The 22,209-nt window shown below is 26.3% G+C and overlaps 1 protein-coding gene and 1 long non-coding RNA gene across 2 annotated transcripts; both read left to right on the top strand.

The window, feature by feature from the left end:
• Positions 1-15,116: 15,116 nt before the first annotated feature.
• Positions 15,117-15,755, top strand: LOC114162545 (zinc finger protein 6-like). The gene has a single exon (XM_028046468.1). It carries the CDS (start codon positions 15,117-15,119, stop codon positions 15,753-15,755), a length of 639 nt encoding a protein of 212 aa, XP_027902269.1.
• Positions 15,756-16,429: 674 nt separating this feature from the next.
• Positions 16,430-17,179, top strand: LOC114164833. Its single transcript, XR_003599602.1, has 2 exons — positions 16,430-16,517; positions 16,612-17,179. It is a non-coding gene; the product is annotated as an uncharacterized LOC114164833 (long non-coding RNA).
• The last annotated feature ends 5,030 nt before the right edge of the window (positions 17,180-22,209 follow it).

Here is a 22,209-nt window from a genome sequence, read left to right as displayed (position 1 = left end):
ACGCAAAGGTTAGTGTTTTCTTATCTTCTTTCCTACTTTTAGGGTTTTTGTAAAATAACTAGTGTTCACATATTACATATTTTATCTCAGATTCATAATTGTTGTGGTAAAAAACTTCAAAAGGTTATAACTTTTGCTACGGACTTAGATGAAAACACTAAAAGAATGAAAAGTGTTGAAGTTCTCGAATTTTCAAAAATTCATCATCTAAGGGTTTTTTTTTTCTCGTAGTATTTATTTAACCATTTTTTTCATATTTTACAACTTTATTTGAGATACCCATAATACTTAGAAAATTCTAAATTTTTTATAAATGTATTTTGTATTGTATATTAATTTTTTATGGGTTCAGTGAAGAAAATATCGGTGAACAAAAACAAATCCACAAATTAATGTCTGTTATCCATGTAACAAATGTCAATTAAGGTACAATTAAATAAACATTAATTGACATATGTTCAAAGATAATATAGGTCAATTTAACGTTATCAGCTATGAAGTTGAAGCTTCAAAAGACGTCAAAAACCTAAAACATCACATGTTAAAAACTTTGTTTATGTTAGTGTGTATAATTATACATATTTTAGTCATTTTAATTTTATTTTAACAGATGATTTTTTAAATTTAAATTCGTATTTAAAATTTGTAGAAACCTTTGGAGTCTATATCATTAATTGTAAAAAAATTGAAGTATCTATATAATATTATGGGGGTGAAATAAGTGAAAGAGTCACCAACCAATCGTAAGGGGAGATAACGAGTCTTTTGGTTAAGTCTTTATTATGTTTTAGTGTCAAAGTTATTTGCACTTTTGTAATAAAGGTTACTTACATTCTTTTTAATTAATGTATATGTCTAGGTTTATAAAAAGATTTGAGTATCCCTAAGTATTTTTTTATATTTAATATATTTTGATAAAAAATAACTAATTAATTAATATGATTTTTATTTTTAATAATATTTTGAAATAATATAGGTACAACCATGAACTTTATTTTATACAAGAAATTTGATTTGTCACCTTGAGGGCTCCCTCCAATCACATTTTTTCATGCCACAAGGATCAAACTTTAGAATTTACTTAAGGAACCAAATCTATATCACTAACTACAACATTGTTTATATAGGGTTATTTGAAAATTGTCCACTAACACTTTTATAGAAAAAAAAAAAATGAAACGAAATTCTTTATAAGATAAGGTTAACTTAAATACAACTCAAAAATAAGAATCGTAAAAAGTTAAACAAAAAGGTTTCTACAAATTAACTTATGAAAATAATTATTTCATTTTTTTATATTTTTCATTTAAAAATAAGACTTAATTAATAATGTAGTCTTTATATCGAAATCAGTTCGTTTTAACACACATGACATCTTCTAAATATAAAATAACTTATATTTGGACACACAATATATTTAAATCTTATCACATAACACTTTTTAACAAAAAAATCACATTGAATCTTTTCTTAAAAAAATAAGAATTTAACTTGATTTTTTTATAAAATAAAAACTCAATTGAGTAAAAAAAATATAATACCAAAACAAATCAAACATCTAAATTTTAGGGACTGAATTTACTAATTAAACCTAAAAGTAAGTATTAAGAATATTTTCATAACATGACATCAAAATAATTTCTTTTATGAAATTTGTCACATTAATCACCCAATGGTAACATTTCCTAGACTCCTTTAGTTAAGAATTCCATCAACCGTATGTAGATTTAAAAAGAAATAATTAATATACCAAGAACAAAATAATGTCTGAATTTCAAACATCAATAATACTCAAGAGTAACAATAATGTGATTGATGAAAAAGGGGACATAGTTTAACTATTTACTAACCTAATTAGTATCTCCCATAATGGAGACACTATTTTCTTATACCAATAAAAATTAAGTGCTCCCAAAGTTCATAAACAATTAATCACATGGACTCAATTATATATCATCAAATATATGGGACATGATATTAGTCAATTTTTAACAAAAACAAAAATGATTGAAATATTATTAAATGTTTTAGTCTCTTAATTTGTGTATAGAATGGCTTATATATCTAAAAAGGTTTTGGATTGAGATGTAAAGGCTTTGGCATGAGCACTATTTAAAGTTTGTGTGGCAATGCATTATTTTGAGAGCAACATAATCTCAGATGTTTCATGGTACTTGTGTGAGGCCAATGAAAGGCGATCATTGAATTTTCTGAGGAATATGTTGGCCCCATTGTGTGTCTTCTTCGTGTTCTTTCATTTTTTGCTAGTGTCTTAGGTTGTTGCATTTTCTGTTTACGTGTAGTGGGGTGCTTTAATTTACACCACACAATGTTGTGCACTCCATTTAGGGTTTATGCCTCAGATATTTATTCTATTCACACTGTTTGCAATAAAATTCATCTATTCATACGTCTAAGGGTGTACACTTTATTTATTATGTATACCATACAATTATTATTTATGTCATTTTTAAAATCCTTATTAAAAATCACTCCACCTCTGTTTTGGATTTTAAGTTGGTTTACAATGTCACTTCCTGTTCTTGGCATATATATGTTTAGTTAGTGTTATAACTTCAAATTAGTGTATTAATTTATACAGTTTAACTTTTAATTTATTTTTTGTTGAAAAAAAAAAATACTGTACCTAGTGTAGTGTAAAAGTCTTTAACTTTATATGGTTACCAGTTTGATAGAATATTTTTATTTTCTTAGAATAGATTTTGTAAGAATAATGAAAGAAAAGTTTGAGAAAGTAGAAAAAAGAAAGATAGATTCAAAACCGATAATGTTTAAGAGGTAAATAAGATGATAACGATGAACGTTATCTCAAAATCAATGATAATAAAAAAAGGTTAACGTCTCTTATTCCTTTAATTTATTTATTCTATAAGAGAATTAATTTATTTTCTTCGCATCTATCTACCTATAACTTTTTTTAGTATACGTTATTAAAAAAAACTCATATTTCTGTTAATTTTGTTTTAAAAGTTTTTTCATAGAAAATATTTATAAATTTTGTTATGAAAAAAAATTGCAAAAAATTGTTACCAAATTTCTTGTAAAATATTTTATATAAAACACTTTTCGCAATAAATTTTGTAAGAAATACTTGCAAATTTTATAATTTTGTAGGAAATGATTATCCACGAAAAAATTACATACAAATTAAATTTTTTTTAAATAACAGAAAAAAATCTTTTCTTACAATTTTTTTAACAAATTTGCAAGAAAAATCTCATGTAATATGAGAATTTCTAGTAGTAATATTAAAATTAATATATTGGATGGTACGAAAAATTTGATTAACTATTATTGATGAAATTTTCTCTTTTAATTAATTTTTTTAATATTTGAAATTGTGACAGTTTTTTAAATGAAGTCAATTTCATAGAGACCAACACACTACTGGGGAAATCTTTTTATATTATTCTACAATTTTTCTTATTAATTTATTAAAGAAGCAAAAAGTGTTAGGTTTCTTAAAGTTCGTCTCATTTCATAAATAACACAAAAAAGTACTTCTTCTAGTAGTGCTCTTATTAAAAAAAAAAGCGTAAATTGTGCATAGACAAAACCATGACAACAAAGAGTATTTATATATATTGTCTTGTTTTTAAATTGTAATAAACTACTTTTAATCGAACCAATTTTAAATTATTAAATATATCAATAATATACATTTAAATTTAATGTCAATTAAAAAATTTACTTAAAAAGTTATACAATTATGTATATAATCATTAGTCTATTCCATTTAAAGGATGACACACGTCTTATTTTAATTTAAAATCTATATATCTATAACAATATATAAAGATGATCTATATATTTATAACAATATATAAAGATGATTCATTTTTTTGGGTCCATATTTTAAAATACTAATTTTACTTTTTGAAATATTATTATTTATTAATTTTTTTAAAATTGACCATTACTTTTACAATCTTTTTATAAAACCGTCTATTTCTGCTTCTTCTCTTTATTTTTTATTTATCAACAGTTATTTTTTCATATTTTTTTATATATTTTACTTTATTTTTAATAAATATAATTTTATTTTATATATTAACTTAATAACATTACATTATCATCACCTACTAATATAATATTATACATATTTAAAAAATGTATCGTGCCTGTGTTTACGTATGAAAGTAGTCTAATACAACATGAAAGATGGAACCCTAATTTCATTGGTGTCGTCCCCTACACTATCTTCTCTATATTTCATTCTTAGTTGTGTTTTGTCATTTTATAACTACCAATCCCTTCTTCACACTCTTAATCTGTATCCGTACTTCAACTTACACAAATCTTCAACCTAAACATCATTTCAAACTGTCATGCTCAAATTTCCAACTTCCATTTTGCAACCTTAATTGAAACCACAAATACATACCATTCCTCAACACAAGGTAGGTGAAGAGGAACATGGTATTGGCTACCACTTTAGACAAGTATTTTTTTTTTTTAGGAATTTCATTTAAATAGTGTATTAATTGTTAACAAGATTGAATAGTTAGTTTATTGTGGCAGTGCCCAAAAAAAAATATAGAAACAATGGTCTTTAAGTTTTAGCATATAGATGAAGAAAAAAAAATTAACTTTTTAACTATTTTGGTGTCCCTTTTCAATCTTGATTCTATTGTTTTATTATCTTTAATTATATAAAAGTGCACTATTAAAAAGTAATTTAGAAAATCATAAAGACTGCTGATTTTGAGAAAAATAAAAACTAAAATAATGCTGTTATTTTAGAATGGAAGCACTGCATATAAAGTGTTTTTAAAAGGTGTTGACCTAGTCATCCAAAAAATAAAATGCTTTTATTGCTAACATGCTATTGGATGATGAAAAAGGAAGCCAATAGAAGATTATATGCTTTTTAAAGTTGATTTTTTTTTTTGTATCTAGTTTTCATCATGGAGCGTATGAATTAATGAGTTTGCAAAATAAAGCAAATGTATAAGAAACATGTTTAGTCATAAATATATAGCAATTGAAGAATTTAGAGTAATGAAAGATGTAAGATCAATGAGAATTTCTTTTAAAAACTTTAGTATAATAATTTTAACATGACAGTTGATTTAGGCCTAATAGTAGAGTTAAATATTCTTAGCTTATTTAGTATTTTATTTTAAAATGTAACTATAATTCAACTGTTATTATTAATGTATGTTTCTTTTATTACATTTTTTCATAAGATATATTTATTAAATATTCTATAAAATATAAATATAATTTTCACTTAAAAAACCAATGATTGAAAGTGGAAATTGATGTTTTAAATTGCACGATTTCTCTGACACCCTTAAAGTATATATATGATTACCTACAATTGTGAATCCTCTCTCTCTATATATGTATATCTTTCAAATTTTGATATGAATAAAATGAGAGAAAAAAAGAGAGATTATCATCATATAAACAAAAAATACTATTGTCTTAATTGGTTCCTTTTTATACTTATTAAAAGAGTATTTCTTCATGTGTGTGTCTTTTTCTCATTTTTTGATGCTTTTGAATAGTTATATTTTTCTTTCTTTTACTGAAAACCCTCTTTTAAGAAATTGTAATGGGAGAAATTATATGAACACATAACACACTAGTAGAGATAAATAAGTGTGAAGATTTAACTTCACTATCGAAAAGATTTGGAAGATCGAGAATGGAGAGACTATTATTGTGATATAAAATCTTAGGGGAGTTTAGGTACAAATAGGAAGAGGAGAGATATTAATTCTTCAGAGGAAAATAATTAATTTTTTTTCTTTCTCATATAGGTATATATAGGAACTCCACCTCTAAAAAGTGGGTGGGGACATAAAAATCATTTTGGAATGAAACTTGAATGAAAGGAACCTAAGAGGGCCATAAGGTAAAAAATTGAAGTTATATGCAATAATAGAATATAAAAAAGAAAATGATTTTTTAACTATTAAATTTTTATAACTTTTTCTTACAACTTCATGTGTCATCTTTTAAATGGTCTTCCATTTCTCATTTTCTCATTTTTTATATATTTAAACCAATTAGAAAATAATATATCAAGTTGTAAGAAAAAATTGTCAAATTTTAGTTGTCAACCTGTCATTCTCATATAAAAAAAGTATTTTTAGTTATAGGTGATATATTTTACTTTTTATTCGTTCTACATTTGATTCGTAAAGAAAAAGGTAGAATAGATTAAATTACAAAAGATTTGTGGATTAATTCGTTATTTTGATCAACTTATATAATTATAGTCTTACATGTATGAGATTACACAAAATTGTGTTAAAAATTAGAAATTGTGAAAGAGATTCATTCTTAAGAGGAAATGTTGATAATTCAAGTGTAGATATGAGTTTTATAATAGATAAAAGTAAAAGAAAAATATCTTAAACAGAATTAAAACCCATAAATTTATTATTTTAAGATTTTGAATTAAAAATAATATTAATTTTTATTTTCTATTTAATAACTCAAACTCTAAATATTCATGAGATTTTGTCTTGATTAATTGCTACGACATTATTTTAATTGTGTTGGTTAAGTATAACTTCTTTGTGCTTTAAAATATGATATTTTAGAGTAAAGTAGTTTTAATAAAAAGATTAAATTGATTATATTTCTAAAATATTGACGAGGTTTAAAAATAATATGATATGTGAAAAAAGAAAAATAAAAATGGCATATATATATATATATATATATATATATATTATTATTATTTAGGTAGTCCCATATTCTTATCCTTCTGTGGCCAAAATGTTTTGTCCCCAGTCACCTCTCCTTGCCTTTTTTGGAGTGGAGATAATGCTTAACATTTTTAACATGAATTTGTTGAATTTAGGTGCAATAAAGAGAAACAAAGAAAAGAAATAAAGAAAACCAGAAATGATATATTTTGTCCTCATTCACCACCTCCCCTTACCTTTTTCTTTTTTAGAACATCGAACAATGTTCAATATTCACACATTCATACTATCAATTCATTGAATTGGTGTACAATAATAGAAAAAAATATGTATAATAAATGATTTCTTAAAAAGGAAAATTTAAAAAGAAAAATTAGTATATAAATTTATAAATTGTACAATTGTATATGAATTGAAACACACCAAATGTTCATATATTCATAAATTAATTCTTTCCAAACTTATTTGAACTTACAATTTCAAAATATTAAATTTTGTTGGGATATGTTTCGGATGGTTGGATTATAATCATTGAGAGATTACATTTTGTATATATATGATATTAGTCTTACACATATAAGTCATTTAATACCATTTTTACTTAAAAATCTTAAGACAATAGGGTCATGAGTCTTTCATTTAATATAGCGTTTAACTTTAACTTTATCTTTTCTATTCAACGTGGAACTTTGACTTACACTCGAATTATATTATAACAAATTTATTTATAATAGTAGAAGAATTTAATTTGATTTAATATGGTAAATAATGTGAATAAAAAAAATGATGATAACCCTAGTTGTACCAAAAATTGATGAGTCGCATCTATTGAGTACCTTTATTATGTCATCATATTTATGTAGACACTTTGTGGTGGTTGGGAGGAGTCGTCCCCCACATGAGGATCTAGATTTGCTTCTTAGTGCTTTCATGGAGGTGCTAATTCTTCAAATGCCTTTTTATTTTTATTTTTTGTCGTTCTTAGTGGAAACTGGAAATATCATCATGATCCAAAACCACTGTCACCTTTTGAGTGATGATCATATATCCCACAAAGTAGGGGCACATTTTAAAGTATATAGGACAATCGCCACTGCTCTATGCTACCAACACTCTTTGCATCAACATTTTATAATTATTTAATTTCAGTCATTCAAAATTTATGTATTTTTTTTTAACATACACAATTCTAAGAATCATGGGAATGTGGAATCATAACTTTTAAGTTCACGATGATATGTAATATGCGATATTCTAAAAAAAAAACTAATAATTCTAAAATGTAAATTTTTCACGACAAGAAAACATAATTCTCATCACAGTTATTTTTATTTAAAGGTCTGAATTTAAAGATAACAAAATTCTTTACTTGTAATTTTTTTCTATCATTTCTATATAAATTTCATTACACACATCTTCATTAACATTCATAAATTTTCTAATACTCGTATCTTTCATCCACACTCATCCTCTACTCACATCGATCTTCTTCATTCACACTCATTCTTTTGTTTCTCCACACATCTCTTTCACCTACATTTTTTTTCTCATTTTCTTTATGGACATTTGTCTCCTCATCTTCTTTATTCATACCCATTTCCTTCACTCACATTCATCTTTTATTTACACTCAGAATCCATTTCTTTTTCATTTATATTATTTAAACATGAATGTATTATATTTTTTATTAAGTTATTGTCATTACAAATGTCGTCAAGCTGACACTAAATTACTTTAATTAAAAAATTAATGATAATTTGGCTTAATTGACAATAAATAAAATCGGTCTTTGAAAGTCGATATTAATAAATTAACATCTATAATTTTAACGTCGCATACATGTGTGACGCAAAATTAAAGCTAATAGTTATTTAATGTCTTGGATTTTATTCACTGATAACAAGTATATTAAATAAAGATATTACGACTCTAAGTAAAATGTACAGTAACCTTACCCAAAGACTATGTATTATTAATATATTAACAGTAAGGACACATCAAGAGATCCACAACAAAAGAATTACAACATACTTACAACATACTAATATCTATTATTAACTTATCCTATGTCTAATCCTTTGACTTACAAAACTGTAGAGGTGTATGCGGTGAAAATTTACATGTTGCCAAAACAAATTATTTTAGAAAGAAAATGCCTTTAAAAAAAAACTAATATGAGTTTAAATATTATATAGGACGAGAATTATAGCTCGAAGAATACAAATATTTTTTTATATAAAAAAAGAGAGAGAATTAATGTGATAAGAAAGCAAAACCTATAAGGTCTGCTCAACGAGGAGTGTTACGTTATAGAAAAGGAAATCCAAACCTTTTTAGTTGAAAATATCATAACCTTTTTAAATATTATTCCTTTTATTTATATATCAGATAAAAAAACAAATATTTTTTAACACTAAATCATTTGTTAATTTCAAGAATATTTTATATGTGCTACTAGGTAAATATTTAAAGGTTTAGATACTTTTTTTGTCCTCATTTTCGTAATGTTTGTTGCGGATGATCCTCATTTTGACAGAATGTTTAAAATGGTCATCATTTTTACCGAATGTTTAAAATGGTCATCATTTTCGCAATTCATGTTTTATTTGATCTTTTTTGTAACGCCGTTTAAATCATTAATGGAGCATTGTACAGGTGGCACAATTTGTATTAGGGTGTGTTACGTGTACTGTACATGTGTGATAATTAGATATTTAGGGATAAATAAGTGAGCTAGGGTTTTGGTAAGGAATGTTTGGGCAGTTGGTGAGTTTGACAATCTTGTTCTTCCATTCTCAATTGGTGTTGCTGCAATCTTCTTCTTCCTGCAATCCCATTATATAGATATGTTACGGTCCCAATCTTCTTCTTTTATCTTTGGTTGTAATCGTTGGAGGCAACCGTGTTGTATCACTTCGTGCACCGTTGGTGGTTCAACGAGAAATGGATTAACCCCGATTTGTAGCTGCGGAGATTTGAGGATGGCAAGAACTCCAAAGAATATTGGTAGAAAATTTTGGGTACAATCTATTTTTTATTTTTGTGTTAATAATAAATTGGTTTTAATTTTTGGTTTATTGATTTACAGAGTGGTGGTTCCAATAATGTGGCTGCAACTTTTTCAAATGGTGGTGTTGATGAAAAGGATGTCATCATCATGACACAAATGAGGGCAGATTAATGATGATTTGGAGAAGTCATTGAAGGTTGCTGAGAAGATGCTGCAATTAGTAATAGGGTTCACTTGTGTTATTATTGTATTATTCGTACTGTTATTGTGTGTAATCTTTTAAAGTCCAATCTGTTTTGTACTATTTTTAAATGAAGAAATGAATTAGTTTGATTATGTTGATATTAGTCCCAACATGTTCAAAATAACATCTTAATCTGAGCATTGAAGTAAGTGATATTGATCTAAGCTTGGAAAAAATTAAATTGATCTAAGTCTGCAAAAAGTTAAATTCATAACATTAATTCATCCTCATCAAAATGCACTACATCAATGTTTGGCAAAAGTGAAATTGAACGAAGTTTAAGAAAAGTCAAAATGCAGTACATTAATAATGAATTCTACATCAGAAATTCCAAAAAATAACTAAGACGTTTGTAGCTGCTATCATGGCCTCCTCCTAATTTGTAATTTCATCCTAAACTGCTGAGATGGTTCTTCTGGTGTTGGTAGTGGTGCTGCTTGACTCTCCACTTCATTCCTTGGTGGTTGAGTTGTTTGAGTTTCAGCAATTGGTGCATTCTCAGCAGTTTGGGCATCTGGTGCAGTCTCAGCAGGTGTTGCAATCTACTCATCCACAAGCTTATTTGGACAATTGTTCCTGTTATGTCCAATCTGACGACATATGCTACATATTTTTCTATGACCTCCTTTGTTGATTTGTGTGTTATCGTTTCTCAACTCCCACTCTTCCACCTTTTTTTTTCTTTGGTCTTCCTGGTAAGATCCTCTTATGTGGTGGATGGATGTCAGGGTAGGGATTTTTTTCCATAAGACTTCACCATTGACGGGAAAGATGAAGAAATTTCCCTAATTGCAAAATTCCCCCTAAATTGAAAAATTAACATTAATTAGTCATATGTACAATACACATAATACACCCTGTTACAAACTGTCACCTGTACAATAATTTAAACGGTGTTATAGAAAATGACCAAATAAAACACAAATTACGAAAATGATGACCATTTTAAACATTCGGTAAAAATGAGGACCATTTTAAATATTTTGTCAAGATGAGGACCATCCGCAACAAACACCACGAAAATGAGGAAAAAAAGGTATTTAAGCCATATTTAAAAGACTACAAAGAGTCAATTCCAAAAAACACAAGATATAATTCTAAGCTCCTATATGAAAATCACACTCGCTCAAAGATTAAATTGTATTTTCTTAAAAGATGACCATTGTAAATGCAATTGACTTTAAATGCAGTGATTGAATATAATAATGGAACACATACACATATTTATTATTTTTACACATTATTTTTTGTTTTTTGTTTTTTGTACCTTCTCTTTTTAAGTCAAACATTTTTTTCTTTTGTTATGACTGATTACTATATTGTCTTAAAAGATAATCTTGTGAGTAATGCGATTTTTTCAAATTTATTTAGTTTAATTATTATTATTTTTAAATATATTATAAAAAAAAACAAATTTTATTATAAATTCATAAAGATTTTTATCCTGAAATATGGGATAGGTGATTGTCTTTTTGGAAGTTTAGATCTTTAAAAAAATATAATATATTTCATGTGAATATATTATATGCGATCTTTGATGATTTTAAATATATATATATATATATATATATATATATATATATATATATATATATATATACCCAAACCAATATTTTATTGTTTTTTTATGATATATATTTGTTTCTTCTAAAAACTGTTTTTCCTTATCATGCGGGAACAATTTTTAATTTTCAAATGTATATATACAAGTTTAATATTATTTTAGGTAGTATTGTCGGGTCTTTCTAGAAATAGTTATTGTAAATATCTAATATTATGAGATATGAGTCCAATTCAAACATAAAAAATATATTTATATTACTTTTAACTAAATATGGGTCTTAATCTTTATATGATGTTCAATTTTTTATTTTTATTTAATGATTGAATTTAAATTTATACTTGGATTTTCAACTAAAACATACTGATATTTTTACTTTATTGAACTAGTTTATAAATATTCAATCTAATTTATTCAATATTTTCATAGTTTGCATACTTTTTCATACTTGATTTTCAATATTTATAAACTTTTGAGAATTATTGTTGTTATGCAATTATAGCGTTATCACTATTTCGAATCACATATTTTGGACAACATACCATATTTTATTGATTTTTAGGGTTCTTTTAAGAAGTATACTTGTATCTTTTAACACTGCTATTAAATTTTATTTCTAATTTTTCTTATATAGTCATTCTTTATGGAACTGTGAGAGGTACAAATTTTTTATTAATTGTAAGTGAAGTTTGGCTGAAACCACAAAATGCATTAATACTTCTTTTTTAACATGTGGACAAATCAAGATAATAAAACTTAGAAAAATGATAACTTATGTGGGATATACTTATTCTACACCGTTTTACATCTTGATTAAATTAACATAATTGTAGGTTAAGGTCGTAAAAAGTGTCATGTTGGTATGTACAATTTTAATGATATATATATATATATATATATATATATATATATATATATATATATATATATATATATATATATATATATATTAACACTTTAAAACTTAATAACTAATTATCCTTTCAAGTACATGATTCATAAGGTTATTTTCAGACAATTTGAATATTTTTATTTGATTATAACCGCTACTTGTTTTTTTTTTTTTTTTTAGTTTTTATAAGTTTATTCTGAATTTTGTATTTTTCTTTTCTTTTTAGTATAATGCTTCCAACTAAATATGTAAGATTTTATTAAAGAAACTTACAAAAAAGATCATACTTTTAAAAGTGGTAGGTTAAACCTTTAAAAAAGGGGTCTTTGACGGGTACAAGAATAGACTCCAAACTAAAGGAAAATTCAAATTTATTAAATCTTAGTCTATTTTCTTCGTGACAAAATTTATTAAAGTTTATTCCATTTGCCTCCATCTCCAAAAACTTTATCGCACTTACAATTTTTTTTTCTTTCACAAACTAAAACTAAATTATACCTATATTAATTGTTAGACCTTTTTTGTATAATTTTTATAAGCTAATTTTAATTCTAAAAAAATAATTTACCATCTTTATTTATTTTTATTTTATAAGTATTTATAAAAAAAATCTAAATATATAAACTCTTCATTTATATAGCCAAGTGACACATTGTGTAGCAATGTACATGACATTCAAATTTTATGTTAATGCGACCTTCTTTTTTTTTCATTGAGGCTTTCTGCTGTATATATCTTATATATGGATTTTGTAAGAAATTCTGTGTATCTTAAATTGGTGAAATATATAATTAGTACATGAATCAAATTAGACTCTAATTAAATGTATACATAAAAACATGACTGTGATCATAGGCTATGCACACTATTTTTTCAAGTTTCAATGTAAATTTATTAATTGTTTAAAGTTCAAAAGAGTATGGTATCTTTAAGCCAAATAGATATTTAACTCGTAAATTTGATACAACATTTTATCGTACTTGAATCCTAATCAAATTAAATTTTTGAAAAACAGGATTTAGTCAAAATTCATCTAATGTCTGATTAAGGTACATGCTTAGTATTGCAATAAGATGAGATGAATTCCTTTTTAGGGTTAAATATGTTTTTGGTCTTTCAACTTTTAGTAAAAATTATAATTAATTTTTTTTGGAAATTTTAAACCAATTTAGTCGTTCATTTTTAGAAATGCGTGAATTTAATTCTTTAAATAATTTTTTTAAAGTTTATTTGACATTTTAAACGTGTTTCTCATTTAACATTGAAGCAAAATGTGTCAAACGGTGTAAAAAAAATAAAATACTATAATAAAATGTGTTTGAAACATCTAATCAACTTAATAAAATTTGATAAAAAAAAAAATTAAATCTATACATTTACACAGTTGAAAAACTAATTGGTTTAAGTTTCCAAGAAGAACTTCCAATTTTCATTAAAAAAAAAAAGGACCAAAAACATATTAACCTTTTTAAAAAAAATAATTGCAACATAAAAAACATTTGACACGTCTAACTCATTTAACAATGGCTATTAATTAACTGGTCTTTTTAATGAATAACACAACATATAACTGAAATTAAGCAACATAAACTTAACTCGATGATTAAAAGTCTGAACTTTACAAAAGTGTATACTCGGTGGATTTTATTTAATGTGAAGGTGAGAGTTTCGAAAGTGACTCTTTTGTTTTATTTAAGTCTTATTACCTTTTGCATCGTTTATAGGAACATACATGGTTATAAAAATTAAATGTGATTACTTGATAATTAAAAAACCTAATATCGTGACATATATAGCTATAGCTTTCGCCATTGATTTGATCAGTGGCACTACAGGCATCATAATTTCATAATTAATTAGAGACTTAAGACTCCATTTGTCTAACATGTGATGGGAAACAAACTTTGAATATATGAAGATTTCTCCTGATTTTTTCAGATTCCATATCCAACACCTAAATTTTCATAGCCTTTTTCCCTTACTTTTTTTTACATCCAAAATTACCTTTTAAATCTCTTTACCTACTATAAGGTTGAGATAGGCCAAAGACAACATGATCCGTTGTTGAAGATGGTAGATCAGAAAATGTAGCTGAGAAAGAAATTTTTCATCACTCTCTCTAATTTGTTCAATGTTTATGGTTTAAGATTACAAATTAGCCCGATTAATTTCATTTAATACAAATCTTCGAATGTTTAACATAGTTTATATATAAAAGACTTCAATTAGAATAATTGAGTATCAATAGTTGATACAGTTTATTTAGAAAATACAAAATATTACCCATGGTGAATTAGGTTTTTGGAAATATAGGGTTTGTGCAGAGGTGGGTTTTCTCTTTTTGCAGTGTCACGTCAAAACTTTATGCGCAAGACTTATACCAATGTTGAAATTTACAGAACTCAGTGAGAGTTAGTTCTGTCCCATCATCGATCCTAAATATTTATCGACAAGTTTTTTGTACGTTATATTGGTAAAATTTATAAATTTCGTTTTATTATATATATATTCTTCTGCAATGAAATGAATTTGGTTTTAAGGGTTTTAACTTGATCATGAAAAGTTACTAATAACGAGTTTTCTGGTTAAGTAACAGTAGCAGACAAAATTAATTAACCTGGTACAATGTTTATCTGGTTTAATTATGATAAATAGGGTTATTATTGCTATATATGCAGGCAGAAGAGTGAGTGAAGCAATCCACTGAAGCATAAGAAAGCAGCATGAGTGGTGCATCAGAAAACCCTATTCATGACAGTACTCAAGGTAAGGCTTCTTCTTCTTCATCAACAACGTTGAAACTCTTTGGTTTTCCGTTAACTTCATCGGAAAACCCCATCAACAAAGAGATTCACGTGGTGGCGGCGGCGGCAGCGAGAACCGCCGTTTCTCCTCCTCCTCCTCCTCATTGCCCTTACAAGAGATTCAAGTGCCACTTCTGCTACCGTGAATTCGCCAATTCACAAGCTCTCGGTGGCCACCAGAACGCTCACAAGAGAGAACGCCAGAAAGCTGCTCTCTCACCCTTCGGTTACTTTCGCTACCATCAACGCCTCACGGCACCGCCGGCTCACTCTCCGATCGTGGTTCCGCACGGTGGATCAAGACCGTTGGTTGGTCCACGTGACAGGGCTCAGCGACCATGGCTCTCGTGGGACACTGATCATGATGATGATGATCGTAGGGTTGGGTTAGTGAGGCCAATGGGTGCAGGTGCAGTTAGCATTGACAGAGTGAGGGAAGTACACAATATTATTAATGATGGTGATGATGGTAATGGTGGTGTTGATCTTAACTTGAGTTTGGCTAACAAAGCTTTCAATTTTAGGGACAAGGAATTTGGCAGGTGTAAGAGAAGCTGAATATGGACCCAAAAACCTTCCCAGTACTACTTTTTGTGCTTATCACTTTCGCTGCCCAAATTACACGATAGGGATGTTTTGGCTTTGCTTCCAACACCATGATTTATATATAGTACCTTTTTTCCTCTCTTCTCTCTGTAGGTACACACCCTTTGTTAAGGGTATTTCATCTCAACCCTATACTTGTATCATCAGGGTTAGGTTATGTTATGTGTCGTATATTATATATCTCTCTCTTTGTTTTTGTAAATAAATAGCTATATAGTTTATAAAGTTTTCTTTTTATTTGTTAGGGAAAGAGAAAAATCTATGCATGTATGTATTCTGGTGATGGAACAACATATTTATGGTCTGGAATTCTCTAGAACAAGAGCTACCTTGAATTCTCTTTTGATTTTTCTTCTCTATTCTTTTGTACTTTGACAAGATTTTTATAATTTAACTAACAGTTAAAAGTCCTATTTTTGAGGTTCTAACTTGTTGAATTTAATATTCAAAATGGTTTATTAGTTTAAGATTCAAAAAAAATATAAACTAATGTTTCATTTTAGAAAAAAAAAATCTATGAAACTATAAATGAATGAACCCAGAGAGATTCAAGGTAGACCCTTCCCTTATATTTGCCCTAGTTGCCAAGGCCTCCTCTTATTCCTCGTTCTAAATATATATAATGTGTCGCCTTAGAAAATTTTTCCACCAAATTCGTAGAACATGAGCTTTATGATTCCACGTTTGTGACTAAATCATTCTAAACTCAAATAGGTAAGCTATAATTGTCTTTACTTTTTATTGTTATTTTTAGAATTTTGTTTCATCCGTATAAATTTTAAGATGCACCTATTATGATTCTCACCAGACATTCTCATCTCTCTTTCTATCTTTCGGTGTATATCACCGCCGTATATACGTAGTTGTCATTCATATACGGTTAAAGATATACACGAGATAGATGGAAGAGATGGAATGTGGTCATTATGTTGGTCATGGGTATGTGAGCAATTGGGGCATGCAGTGCGAAAATATGCGTCGCCGTCGTGGTACAAGCAATGCACCGCCGTCCACGGTGGTTTCTGGGTACACAAATTATATGAACAGGACAGAGTCAGAAATGAAGAGGCAGTGGCGCGTGGGAAAGGACAACTCTTATGAGACGGAGATGAATGGATCACTGAGAAAGATACCATGGTTGACGAAGAAAAAGTATGGGACAGTGACCCATAATTGCTGATCCTCAAAGACAGCAACAAAATCACCAATTTTGCCTTGTTTTTTATGTAGATAGATCACAAGAATCTATCATAAAACAATTTTTTGGTTCATCACAATATTCCTACACCAGAATCAAGTTGGAAGTGAAAACTTAATTTTTTTGTGTTTTTGCTTTCGTGATTCAACTTCAAAGTCTATCATATCAGTTTTGTGTCTTCGTGATTTTGCCTCGTCTTTCTCTTTTCTGCTTTTCACTTATAGTGTATTCATGAAATAATGCATACTTCGTTCTGTAATTTGGTCCTTTTTCTCAATAAAATTTGGTTTATGTTATATATATGAGTGTGTACAGTGGAAATTCATCTCATTAATTCTGTCAAATACTTAGAACATTTACATGTACAATACATTGTTTAGTTATTTAATTTGATATTATAGTTGTTAATATTTAAATATAAATATTAATAAAGATTTTATATATTAATTTGTTGGAAACAATATAGTTTATTAATAAGAAGTCAGAATATAAATATAACACGTTTATATTATACATACAATAGTATTGATTTAGTTGGTTAATATTCTTTTTTTTTTGTTTACATAAATACTGATAAACATTTAACATACTTATGCATAATTTTGTTTCTTAATATTTAATATTAAAATCATAAATCAATGAAGAGTGTTTACCGTTTTTTTTTCATGAACGAATAATTCTACCTCTTCACATAATTTATTCCTAATCCACAAATAATTAATTCCTAAATAATAACCTTTGAAATACCTCACTGGATTTTATAAATTTTAAGACATTCAAATACATTAAATTTGAAATTAATCGATTAACTTCATAGTAATTATGAGACAATTTTTAGTCTTTTGTGGAAGAATTAAAATTATCTTATAGATGGTATAATATACTTGATGAGAGAGCTGATTCTAATATCAAATAGAATGATGAATTGATTCAAACTACGACAAAACTTGGTAGAAGTAGGCTAGAGAAAGTTAATATTAAATCTATCAAAGTAAGGACTTGTAAAAAATAATAATTAATTTAAAAATGTGAGAGAGTTTGATGATAATAAATGTGGTGATATATTGATGAATTTGATTATTGAGTTGTTTTTTCATGAATATTATTTACTTAATTTTTTCATACTAAGCATTTTCTTCTACGTGTGCAATGTAATTTTATTATGAGTTTGATATAATATCGTATGTTTTTATGTTCTTTTTGTTCTTTTTTAATAAAATTTTCATGTAAAGACAATATTGCCTACATTGACCATGTTTAGAAATACATTAAATTTAAATTAATCTTAGTTTAAATTATTTCATTTTTCAAATGTTTTATTTGGATAAGACAATTCAAATATAGTGAATTTTAAACTTTTTTTATAAAGTATTTCAATTATCACCAAATTCAAAACCAACTATTTAAATATCAAATATTTGATAAAAAAAATTAAAAATCAATGTTGATATATATTTTTTATCTTGATTGATTTTATTTTTTGTTAAAAATCTTTAATATTCTTTTCATTTTACTTTTGCAAAACTTTTTTCTCAACTTATGTTTAAATATATTATTTTCACATTATGAAATGTTATATTGTGTCAAATCCAAACAAGATAGCAGTAATTTGGACTCAATAGTCGGGCTAACTTAGCGAAGGTCAAGGCTAAGACAAATCGATCAAAGCATATGTCAAGTTAAGTCGATTCAAACCCAACTTGAGCTAGGTAGGCATGTGCTATAGTCGAGTCAAGTAGGCTTAGGTACAACCCTAGTTTGAGATGAGTTCGCTTAGGTCCTTGATCGAATTAACTTGGCTCAAACCAAAGTCAAGCAAAATTGGTTTAGGTTCACATTAAGCTATGTCGGGACAACCCACATCAAATTAGGGTGAATTCATGTTCAACCATGTTAGGCAAGGCCCATGTCATTCCTAGTCTAGTCAAGACTAGGTTAAGTCTAGCATGATCAAGGTTAAGTCATGTCAGGTCAAACTGAGTCTACTGTGCCAAAGTTTGACTAAGATGACTCGAGTTCAAATCAATGTTAGGCCCATGCTGAGTCCAACTCAGGCTAGGTAAGGTTGGGTCCAAGTGGGACCAAGGAAATTCGGGTCAAGTTTGGCCAAGTTGAGTAAGGCTTGTTTTAAGTCAATCTCAAATTGAATCGAGTCTACATGAACTTCAATTAAGTTAAATCAATAAGTAATCAAGTTAACTTAAACTACGAAGACTAAAATAAGAATTTCAAAAATATGAACATTTTAAATTCTTGTCTTTCAAATGGAATTTGAAATTCTTTAATTTTAATTAATCCAATTTCTCTAATAAAATTCTTGAATTTTAATTTCTTTCAACAAATTTTACATAAACAACATATTTAATCATAAAATATTTCAAATTTAAAAAAAAATTTTACTCATAGAGTATGTTATCCAAATCTAAGGCAATATTTTGAGAAAAAATGGTGTTTTCATCTCGTGTATTATTTATTCATAAATTAATCATTCATACCTAGTCATAACTACCCAACCCAATCTCCCAAGACGGATTGAATCAGATATTATTACGGATTCATTCACTCTCCTCCCATAAGCTAAAGATTATTTAGCATAATGTCTTATATATTTTTAAACCTTGTTTAATTTAATTATAATGTGTGGTTAGTTTAATTTATTTCAAAATTAATTATCACTCATTTGATATTTTTTTTGTAAAATAATATTTTCTCAGAAATTCAATTTTTTTGGTTAATATACTTCATGATATCCTTTCCAGTGTGATCAATGTGATTGTATTAATTTGGGTGTCTGTCAAAATAATTGATTCTTTTTCTAATCTGTTTTGGATTGGATATTACATATCTCAATGTTTTATTGGACCATTCTGACAAATTGTACCCAAAACTTTTATGGTTTTCCTATTTACACCTTTCAATTGATTAAGTACACCATTTAATTTTATATATATTTTTTTGTTATAAAAGAAATATTTTGTATAAGATAATAATAGTTCTATTTAGATCTTCGCATTCATTGTTGTTTAGATTTTATAGTTTCACCTTTTATCTTTATTATGAATCTTAGTTTTAGAATTCATATTCATGGACAAATTTTAAATTTTCAGTGACTCATCTTCATTGTTGTTTAATGTTTACATATATGTTATCTCCGTTCAATCGTACATTTTACTGATAAATTTACAAATAAATATTTATTGACAAATTTATAAAGGTCGATAATTACTAATAGATTACTGTATTCATTAATAAATTTTATCAACGAACATTTCATCGACAAATTTCTACCTCGTTAGTTTATTAGTAAATCGTGTATATCAACAAATTTTAGTTATTATCTATAAATTATAATCAACAATAACATTTCATTTTTTGTTGTATTTTCTTTTTTTATAAATAAAGAAGAAGCTAGTTGAAAACAAAAATAAAGAAGTCAAAATAGACGTTGAAACTATTGAATTGTTAATAAATGTCACATAGGTATCCACTGTAATGTCAATATTCATTTAAGAGAGAATGCCACCGGGAGAGGTATCCAAGAAAACTGAGAATGGGAACTTAAAAATTGGAGCACTTTTTTTTTTTTTTTTTGTTGATTAATATAATAATTTTTTTATTTATAAAAATTAGGAAAATAGAAAATTTGTTTTTTTAACTTAAATCAATTCCATAAGACTATGTATAAGAATGTGGGTTAGTCCCATTTGACGATGCGTCAAAAATAGAACATGATAAATTGGTTTTTTATAATAACTGAATTCAAAACTTTAACCTATTTTTCAAAACTTTAACCTATTAAAATATTTTATTATAATTAATAATAACTCAATTTGTAAATATTTTAATAATTTAAGTTATAATATTATCATCACAACTTATTTGTATTTTTAAATAATATAATACAAAACAAAATTGTATTTAAACTTTAATTTGAAAAATAGAGTAGTGGATCCATTCATCTCTTCTCACCAGTCTAACATATTACACGTAACAATAAAAAATAAATTGAAAATTACAATAATCAAATATGCTATTATATATTTTTATTTGATGAGTCTTTTGATAAAAAATTAGTTGGAATGCACAATATTAATCAAATATGAGTTCAACTCACAGGTAAAATATTAATATCACTTTCAACTGAAAATTTTAAGTTTGTGAATTTTTTTGACGAACTTCAACTTTTTGAAATTTACTTATATCAAACTTAAACTCATTTTAAATTCCTAAAAGTATATGATGAGTGACTAAAAATTCCCACTTAGAAAGGATAAACTCAAAGTCACATTGCTTTCTCCATGTTGTTACAATCATAATTAATTAAAGTCAAATTGAAATTTCCAATTTCGTTTCGATTATTAGGTAAATAAGCTGAGTTCACTTTGATTACTATCATGGTCATTTGAATTCATTTTTACCATATATTTTTACTAATTTTTCTATACTTATGATATGTTTACTTTGGTGGATATATTATAATTAGAGAGGAATTTGTGAGTGTTTTCAATGAATTCACTTTATTGACCTTCACTTGCAAACTTATTTTTTTACATACAAACTACGTGAGGTGGTGTTGTGCCCTTTTATTCGTGTTATAATTAATAATAACAATAATAATATTAATAGAATTAATAATAACAATAATAATAATTAATGATAATAACAATAATAATAATTAATGATAATAATATAATAATAAATAAAACTAACAATGGTAACCTTTCTTTTCTATCTATTATATTTTTTTAATTTATCATATCAGTCAAATTATAAATTTTTTACAAATTCCAGCTTTAATTCCTCTCATATATTCACCTTCAAATCACTTAAAAGAAATAACAAAAACTTCATCTTTAAATTCATCAAAATTTATTCACACACTTTTTTCCAAATTCATCATCATAAATCACTCAATGTTATTCTTAAATAATCATCATTATTATTTTTATTAAAAAAATGAAAATACAAAGTATCACTTTCTCATCAATATATAAATAAAATAACATGTGAACAAATAAATTATCTTAATGTCTGCCTTATATTAACGTCACATGTTAATAAAATAAAATCATTTTTTTAATAAAATCTTTGGATAAATTAATATCTATGAACCTATTCGTAATTAATAAGACAAATAGAAAAGGTTATTTATAAATTGTAAATTGTAATCAATTTTTTTCTTTTTAATTTGATGCATATTATTAGTTG

The sequence above is a fragment of the Vigna unguiculata genome, chromosome 9 (assembly GCF_004118075.2).
Source record: "Vigna unguiculata cultivar IT97K-499-35 chromosome 9, ASM411807v1, whole genome shotgun sequence".
NCBI lineage: Eukaryota > Viridiplantae > Streptophyta > Magnoliopsida > Fabales > Fabaceae > Vigna > Vigna unguiculata.
This window is presented reverse-complemented; position numbering and strand designations above follow the sequence as displayed.

Excerpts from the sequence above, each read along its gene's own strand:
- LOC114162545 (XM_028046468.1), top strand. The coding sequence starts at position 15,117 with ATGAGTGGTGCATCAGAAAACCCTATTCATGACAGTACTCAAGGTAAG.